This window comes from Leptopilina boulardi, unplaced genomic scaffold (assembly GCF_019393585.1).
Source record: "Leptopilina boulardi isolate dan_hultmark-lab unplaced genomic scaffold, ZJU_Lbou_2.1 LbouV2_223, whole genome shotgun sequence".
NCBI classification, from domain to species: domain Eukaryota; kingdom Metazoa; phylum Arthropoda; class Insecta; order Hymenoptera; family Figitidae; genus Leptopilina; species Leptopilina boulardi.
Genome location: NW_026137778.1, coordinates 672,845 through 682,212, shown reverse-complemented (window position 1 = coordinate 682,212; position 9,368 = coordinate 672,845). Strand labels below are relative to the sequence as shown.

The 9,368-nt window shown below is 27.5% G+C and overlaps 1 protein-coding gene across 5 annotated transcripts in view; it reads right to left on the bottom strand.

The window, feature by feature from the left end:
• Window positions 1-3,529, bottom strand: part of LOC127279772 (tensin) — a 52,104-nt gene extending 48,575 nt beyond the window's left edge. For 4 of the 5 annotated variants that reach the window (XM_051302318.1, XM_051302319.1, XM_051302320.1 and 1 more), the window contains exon 1: window positions 2,883-3,529. In XM_051302318.1, the coding sequence (XP_051158275.1) occupies window positions 2,883-2,987 (105 nt within the window). In that variant the 5' untranslated portion in view covers window positions 2,988-3,529. The remainder of the gene's footprint in view (window positions 1-2,882) is intronic. The other variant, XM_051302328.1, reaches the window with a different exon arrangement.
• Between the last annotated feature and the right edge of the window lie 5,839 nt (window positions 3,530-9,368).

Genomic DNA, 9,368 nt, shown 5'->3' with positions numbered 1-9,368 from the left:
GTCTATCCGCTTATATACAACAAAAATTTTATGTATATATTCTAACTACAACTAAAGTTTTTAATACGGTTTTCATTTATAAATCTTTATTTAATTTTTTTTATTTAATTCACCAAAAAATAGTCTAAATTTCAATGTAAGTCATACATTTTATTCTTATAGCAAGAATATATATATAATATTCTTAAAATAAAAATATTTCTTAATTTAAAAATTGTTTCATATTTTTAAAAATGAAAATAAACATATGTATATTAAAAAATTGCACTATACATACCTAGGTACGTAAGTTTCGCGATCGTTGAACTTTACTACTACTTCGTCTATTTATACAATATTGTGGTTCCTGAATATCTCTTGAATATTTGTTTAGTCTTATCTTTAGTGAAATTACTTTAAACTTTAAAAGTACATTCAAATATTGAAAAAATTAAAATATTGAAAATTTTTATTTTCAAAATGCAGAAAGTAAATTACAAATAATGTAATAACGTATTTCCATAAATGTGTTTCAGAAAAGAAAATTTATCAAAACATAAGCCTATAGTTACCTATGTAGTTAAATCATTATACATTGGCTGTGCAATAATTTTTGATGAGCTCTACACAATGAAAGACAGTTTACATTCTTATATGTTTATGTTTTAATATAAACTTAATTAATTCACATGAAACATGCAGTGTATAATTGAATTACAAGAAATAAATTAATGTCAACTGAAAAATTTAATTGAGTAATAAACTGTGTATATATTATGCAGGTCAGAAATGAAAATATAAGAAATTTGAAATTCTTAATTGTATAAGGTCGGAGATTTGAAAATTTTTTTCATTTTCCATTACAATAGAAAATATATTTTGAGAGCATTAACCTGGAGGGACAACATAAATTACAGGAAAATTTATTACACCTGCGTAAACAAATGTAACAAACATGCATGTGACATGCATCAGGTGAAATACTTCCTGGGTTTATATAAATCAATCAACAATGACTTACATAATGTAAGCTTCAAAATTACAGGAAGTTTTATAGTAGGATTTTGATGTCTTTATTCGAGTAAATGAACCTCCTGCAATTACTGCATAGTTTGAGTAGAGTATGTACTAAATTCACAGATTTCCACAAAGTATAACTGTTTGAAAAACAAGAAATAAATTACTCATTTATTCATACATACACAGATACGTGTTTACCCCTAAATATTATAAATATAGTTATGAACAGAATGTGAAACAACGACTGAACACAAATATAATATTGTACTTTTTTTATAAAAAGAAATTGAATTGAACTTCCCAATTCTGTAACTCGTTTAGCGCTCGGACGGATGCTCTATTAGCAGTCGGGTAGCAGCGAGCGTCAATGGCTCCCTCGCTGCTACCCGACTACCAATAGAGCGTCCGGCCGAGCGCTAAACGAGTTATAGAATTGGGAGGTTCAATTATTGGCGAATATTAGGTAATTTTCTTATATACATTTACCCCATCCGGACATTTGTCATAACCAGAGGTTTATTTTCTTTGCATATATGCTGTAGCATAACATTTTATGACATTCGTATTTTTATACATGCACTGAAAAAACTGCTAACAAGAATTATGTATATTAGTTTTAATTTCACAACTAATCCTTCTTCCCTACGTGAGCGCACTGCGCAGTAGTTTTATATAACATTTATATAGGCGCGATTTTTAGTAAATATTTCAAAAAGATATGGATATTACTTATTGAAATAAATGTTCTTTTGTGAAAAAATTAAAAAAATATTTTAACAAAGTTCTTTTTGCAAGTCCCCTGCATAAAATGTGCTGTGTGTAAGTTAAAAGGGATTCTTTTAAAACCTCTCGTTCCGATTAAGAAAACGATTCAACTCCAAAAATAGAACAAGAGGATAATTGACTTGTGCGTTCTAATCTTGTTAAGTTGATTCGTTCTGAATTTTTGCCACTTATACAAGTGCTAAGTATTTTCAATATCACTTGTACTTGAATCAATCGCAGACCAACTGTATAACTGGCGCCATTCAATGAAATACCATTATTTAACGAATAATTAATTAACATCCTAAAATAATTACGAAAATAAAAAGAACTATTAAATTTAATTAAAAAGTCATTTAAAAACAAAACAAAGTCTGTGAAAATATTTATATATTTTAAAAAGTCAGCAACATATTTGTACACAGAAAATTAAAAGGCATTAAAATAAGCTGCAACGCTTCTTATTTTAATCCACTTTTGCTTATTTTAATACCAAAATGGATTAAAATAAGCAAAATTGGATTAAAATAAGAAGCGTTGCAGCTTATTTTAATGCCTTTTAATTTTCTGTGTATGCATATTACATACATTTGAAAATTCGTCAAATACATTTGCGCGCGAATATTTAACAGCGTGGAGAAAAAATTTTAGTATTTAATAAAAAATTTCTACGATTAGAAAATTGCAATATTTTAAAATCGAGGGCAAAAATTTTTCATGACCACAAAGTTTTTCTTTGTGAGAAAGCAATACATTTTCAAAACTTTCTCAGTTAACGAACTCGTACGCGCATGTGGCTTGTTCATTATCCACAAAAACTTGATAAATATAGTTTTACTTTACTAATTAAAAACATCTTCTAATTAATTTACTATAATATTACAACATGTATTTATATACAAGGTGATTTTTATGTTCCGGACCCTCTAAAAAATTATTTTTATTCTCATTTTTTTATTTTTTAAACAAAAATAATGTAATTAAAAAAAAAATTTAGGGGGTTCAGAACATAAAAATCACCCTGTTATGCCAAATTGTTGAATATGATAAACTAAATTAATCCTTTTATGCACACTGTGTAAAATAATAAAACGGAAAAATACAAAGCTTATGCTTACCTTAACTAATAAATTAATGGGTTGACTAACACTAATAAGTTGTTGTTTGGTTCTTCTAGTTTTTCCACCACTTCTGTCTCTTCCTAAACAATTAATCCACGGCATGTTACTTTTTATTTACATCAACTTGAAAAATACTTTCCGCGCTTTCTTTTCAATCTGCCGCGAACAGTCAAATTCCATTTTTCTTTACACTCAGATCTTTGGCTCAAAATTTATCGTTTCTTAATTATAAATTATTTGAATAATTATTTTGGTCAGTTTACTACTTTCATAAAAAAGTAATTGTTTAATTTTTATTTAAAAGATTCAATTTTTGGTTACTTTTCTTCTTTTTTTAAAACTAAAGTATTTTACCCTAACAAATAGATGTAATGTTCATGTCTCCGTACATTAATTTAGTTTTATAAAAATATCTCTCATATTCATTAAATTTATAGGAAAAATTATTATTAATAAGCAATGTGTATATAATTTGATTAAAAATTTAAGCTTGCTTTTTTATATGAAAATTGCAAAAAGTTTTTTAAAGAAAATTTAGGGAGAATTCTCATTGGTTAGTTCATGTTAAGTACAATAAAAATGAAAATGTGAATGATTGAAACGAAATAAAAGCGCGCGCTCACGACCGCGGTCGTGGTTAAACTGAATGCCATGACTCGACAGTCACGATGTGTGGAAAATGTATACGTACTTATATATACATATGGTACAGTGTTTGGAAGTAAATAACGCGTTGTCATTTTTATTTACGTTAACAGTAGTGCGTAACGCGTTACTTTTTTGCGAATACAATGGTAACACGTGACGAAGAAAATGCATTATTTAATGTATTGTATAAGGTATTCTAATGGAGGCGTGTCAAAAAACATGGACACACTCAGAGAAATGGTATATTAGTCTCCGAGTTTATACTAACTCATTTATTTGTTGCAAATATATTTTACTTCATTTAAATAAAAAATTTATTTGAGTCAAAGAAAAATTTATTTATAACAAATAAAATTTTCATTTACACCAAATAAATAAGTTAGTATAGGCTCTGAGACAAATATACATTTATATTTTAACTCAAATATATTTTATTTGGTTACACTTTTTTACAGTGAAATTATCCTCTAAATTCGGACAATAATCGGACAATTAAAAAAATTGCTGCCAAATACCTTTGCATTTATTTTAAAACGTGTATATATTGTTATCAGTTCATAAATTGCTCGAGTGATGAGAAGTTTTTCATTAAAAACTAAAACTCTAAAAAGTTACGATTTTCAAAATTAAAAGTTACACCCAAAGGAATGATGTACATATTTGTCTCGTATTTATTGTTTCAAATAAATTTTATTTGATTTAAATAAGCAAAAAAAAATAAATAAAAAAAATTTTATGGTTTCATTCAAAACAAAATTTTCTTCAAAATAAAAAAACAGGGTTTTTGATTAGAAGAAAGTTTCTTTTATCTAAATAAATATTTTTTTTATGAAAAAAAATTTGTGCTTTAAAACAAAGAAATTTGTGCATTGATATAGGATCAAAGAAATAATTGTATAATTTAAAATTGAAAATTTCTTCAAAATATTTTTTTTGAAACATATAAATTTGTTTTGAATCAAAGAAATTTGTACTTTAAATACAAGAAAAAAGTAAAAAAAATTATTTCTTTAAATCAACAAAAACTTTTTCCTCAGTCAGTATAGTAATTTTGTAAAACATCAGTTTTTAGGGTTTCGTGGCCCATGGCCGAAAGCCTTATAGTTTCACTTTGGCGTCCGTCTGTCCGTAGTATATTTTGGGGCACCACAGCTCCCAAAATCAAATTTTAGGGCACAGATCCCAAATTAAAATTTTGGGGCACCACAGATCCCAAATTCAAATTTTGGGGCCCCACAGATCCCAAATTAAACTTTTGGGGCACCACAGATCCCAAATTCAAATTTTGGGGCCCCACAGATCCCAAATCTCCATTTACTGAATGGACATTTTCCCGAATGGACATTACATGTCCCATTAGTTAACATGCCCCTATAATTGACATGTCCCAGTAGTTGACCTGTCTCAGTAATTGACATGTCCCAATAGTTGACATGTCCCTATAGTTGACATGTCCAAGAGTTGACATGTCTTAATAGTGGACATTATCGAATGGACATTTTACCTAATGTTTTTGTTTGTGAATCAAAAAAGATAAACGATAGAAGAAAGACCTCCACTCCACAGCCACTCTTTGTTTTTTCTTTCATTTACCTTTTTTTTCAATTTTGATCAAATTGAATTGAAGCTCTGATGACGTTGAATAATTTACTGTCTGGGGGAGAATTAATTTATAGAAATTAATATTTTATTTTATAATTTATAATTGTTTAAATTGTCATGTAGACTATAAGAAAATTGAGTTTCCGACACATTTATTGGGAATAGCACAATTCCATTTGCGCTAATACAGAGGCATAACACATGCGCAGAAATTGTAAGTGTGACACACTCTATGAGATTTCTTTGTTTCCCAAAAATCAGCTTTTTGTGAATTTTCCCGTCAACTATTTTCCGTGTGTAACCAGCTTTTATTAATTAAATAATTTAATTAAAAATTAATATTTTGTATAATTGAATCTTGAATTTCGAAAAGGACTCGACTCAGAAAAGCGTAAGTGTCATTTTCGCATAACAATTGATAGTGAAAATGACTCTTAGTTTTCAAAGGTGAGCCCTTTTCGAAATTCACGATTCAATTATTTAGCACCATAATTACTATAGATTACTGATGAAGGTGGATTTTTCAATAGTCCTCGAAATGCCCAGATGCACAGCAAGTCGCTCTGTCAAGCAGGATCTCAATTCAATGTGAGTTGAAAAACTATCTTATTATTATATAAAATTATATTATATTTTAATTTTTTATTATACTAAAAATGTTTTATCTCCTTTAATAAATAATAAAATGAAGTTATATTTGTACACTTAGAAAAAATTTAGCTATAACAGCTAATTAAATATTGCTAGTATATGAATAGCTATGTTTTATCAGTAAAAGCAAATTATTAGCTGTGTTAGCTAAAAATAATTACTGTGCATATAATAGCAATTAAATTGACTGTCGTAGTTAAATTTTTATCTCATTATAAAAAAATGTTCAAGTCGCATAATTCTCGACAATTGTACTTAAGTGTGTTAAATGCATTTATTCATACTGTAAAGCTTAAAAATATTTTCATTAAAATAATAAAAAAAACTGCTCTATTTTTTTGCGTGATCTAAAAATAACTTTTTTTTAAACAAATTCTGATTTCAGAAAGTAGGTAATGTAGAAATAAATAACCAACTCAGTATTTTTTCTCTTCTCGTTAACATATTATTCTATGAATAACTTACATGACTAAAAATGGCAAATAAAAGAAATGTATTTCTATAATATTTACAAAAAAGAAATGAAAGGACAAAATTTAACAAGCATAGAATTCCAGCAAACAAAGAAACATTCGAAAATTTTTAAAACCTCAATTATTATTAGACAATAATTGTAAAAATGTTGATTCTAGTTGTTTGCTTTAAACAATAATAATGGTATTTTTTATAATAATACAAAAAATTAAAAACAATGAAAAGTCTGTCTTCACACTAGGTATTGTTAATTTCAATTACTTTAAATACTTTTTTATTTGCTGGAAATAATTAAAAAGGGCAAAAGCTAATATTATAAATAATTTAGACGATATAAAAATAATTGAACCGTTGAATTGTAAAAGACCATAATTATATTCACTCCAACTCCAGCTCTGTGCGTTTGGGCGACAAGCCAACCTTCCGTATATATAAAATAACTTTATACTTCCAATACAGTCCAATGGTTCAGTTATTACAATTTTCGATGTGCAAAGATTTGCTCAATTTTTTTTTAATCGTCTTAAATCTTTGTCACTTTTTTATGAGATCTTTCCTTCACAATCGATGTAAAAGTGAAATGAATTTCGTTTAAATATATGATAACTAATAAAGTTAAATGATAGCAATAATAATAATAATAATAATAATAATAATAATGACATTATTAACATAACAATATATAGAAGCACCTTAATATAGTAAATGTAAATCTGAGTAAACTGCATCATTATTCGCGACTCCAGAAAATGTAAATTTTCACTTAACCGATATCGCAGTTATCGTTATCGCCAATCATTATTAACGTAACAAATAGAATCGCAGAAACGATAACTGACAAATGGATAAATTTTATATCAACTAATTTCTCTGCACTCAGTTTTCTCAGTCGCGACTTGTCACTTTTCATTTTTACATTCATCAATTTGTTGATTTAAAACAAATATTAAAACATTTTGAAATTGCACGTTTAATTTACCTTGCTTACATAATTGTGAAAAATAGTATAATGCTCATTGTCAATGGATTATGATGTCACTTGATAGTAAAAGGATTTTCTTCTTAATTTTAATTATCATTTTAAATATAAATATTTTTCCCTTGAAGTTGCTTTAAAAAGAAGGAGATTCTACATATTTACTAATAATAATGGTTATGACGCGTCCCTGATTATGTTCACTGTGAATATCACTCTACACTTACACATATCAATGATTCGATTCTGGTAAGTACATAAATCACGAAATAGTCGAGGCAGTCTATTACACTAAAGAATTTATAAAATCATTTAATGTTTTTATTAATTTTACGTTTTTATAATAATAATAATACAAAAAACAAAAAATGCACTGTAAAAAACAAAACAAGTTTCCATTTCAATAAAAGATGGCCTTATAAATAAGTTTAGTATCAGAATTTTCTTTTTAAATACACTCGCTCGATCATTTCGTGTTATACATTTATAACTAATAAGTACAAGAAGACTGTCGCTCTTACGTTTAAAACGAAGAACATGGTTGGGTACATGTCTGTCGCCAGTTAAATCTCGTAACAATCAAATGAAGTAACAAACAAAAACAAGTTAAATATCACGGCCTGCCTGCTTCAGTTTTCCTGAGTTTGTTATTTTATTATACCTAAATAGGTATAATGCATTTTAATCGTGCTTGATTATGAGTACCTGAGATGGCAGCTTTCGTCTCCTCTGTCAACTTGTCTGACTAAAATTAAATGTAACGTAAACAAATAAATATTAATGTATCTGTACTGCACTTGTTTGTTCTTTAATATAAATATTTTCTTGTGTTTTGACAGAGAAGATTCAACTGCATGCACGATTGTCTTTTTAAAATATTGCAATACTGTAATTTGAATACGGTGACTATTGTAGACTATGAATGGTGGTGCAAAATTGAGTTTGGCAGGCGATCTTAAGCTGCAAAATGTTGTTCGCGTAAAAAAATACATATATGTAACGTCACATATATATATATATACATTTATATATATTATATATTATATTATAGAGCTATATAAATACTGTAGTAAAAAAATCTATCTGTCGAGACGAACACATGACTCTTGTATGTAATAATATCGTTCAGCCTGCCAATAACTACAATTTTGCAAGGAAGTCGCTGGATTTATCATAATGATATTATTTAAAAAAAACAAAAAAAAAAACAAAAGTATATCGACGAGATCACTGTGATTACATCGCCAAAAAAAGGCGTACATGTACTTTGCGATAGTAATAATAATTGAATGGTAAATTAATCGTTTATCATTGAATTTATAAAAAAAAGCTATGGCACTGTTTTTTTTGACGATTGATAATAGTAATAATAATTTCTAGTCGAGGAAACTTAAATATTATTCAGATCATTTACGGTTTTTCTCACGATTAATAACTTCGCGCGTCAATTTCAATGATTCTAAAAATCAGTATGTCTTCTTTTTTAGCTCTAATTAAATTTCCGTCAAAAATTTGTACTCTGCATGATTTTTATCTTCGTTACTAATCTTTATAAAAATTACATAAATGTTTCGTTCGTTTATAGAGAGCTTAAGGCAAGAAATGGTTTCTTTGTACCGGAGACATCGTCCGTTAATTTTTTTCTTTTTCTTTTTTTTTGAATTCCAATTACTGTAGATGAACGCAGTTTTGGACGTATATGTATATGTATAATCTACGTTTCGACGTATACAAATGTTGACTCGTATACTTTCGTATATAAGTGAGTAAAATTTATAAAATCAAAAAGGTAAAATGATTTTGTTCATCCACAGTTGAATTCGCACATTCCACTTGTTGATTCTTAAACGTCATATTAATATACCTTTTATTTTAGAATCTTAATTCTTCTTTGCTAACATATCGCTCTTTCTTAATAACTGATTGACTTACTACTTATTATACTCAGAGTATTGTGTATAGTGCCTATAGGTATGTTACATTACAGCCTACATATAAGTACATTACTCAAATTATTAGCTGGCGTATGTATTAGTAGGAACATTTTGCTTATGTTTGTCGAGTCACGACACTACTTGTCATGAAATTCAATTTTTTTTCAGATTTGACAAACCTGCACTAAACTCATTTTT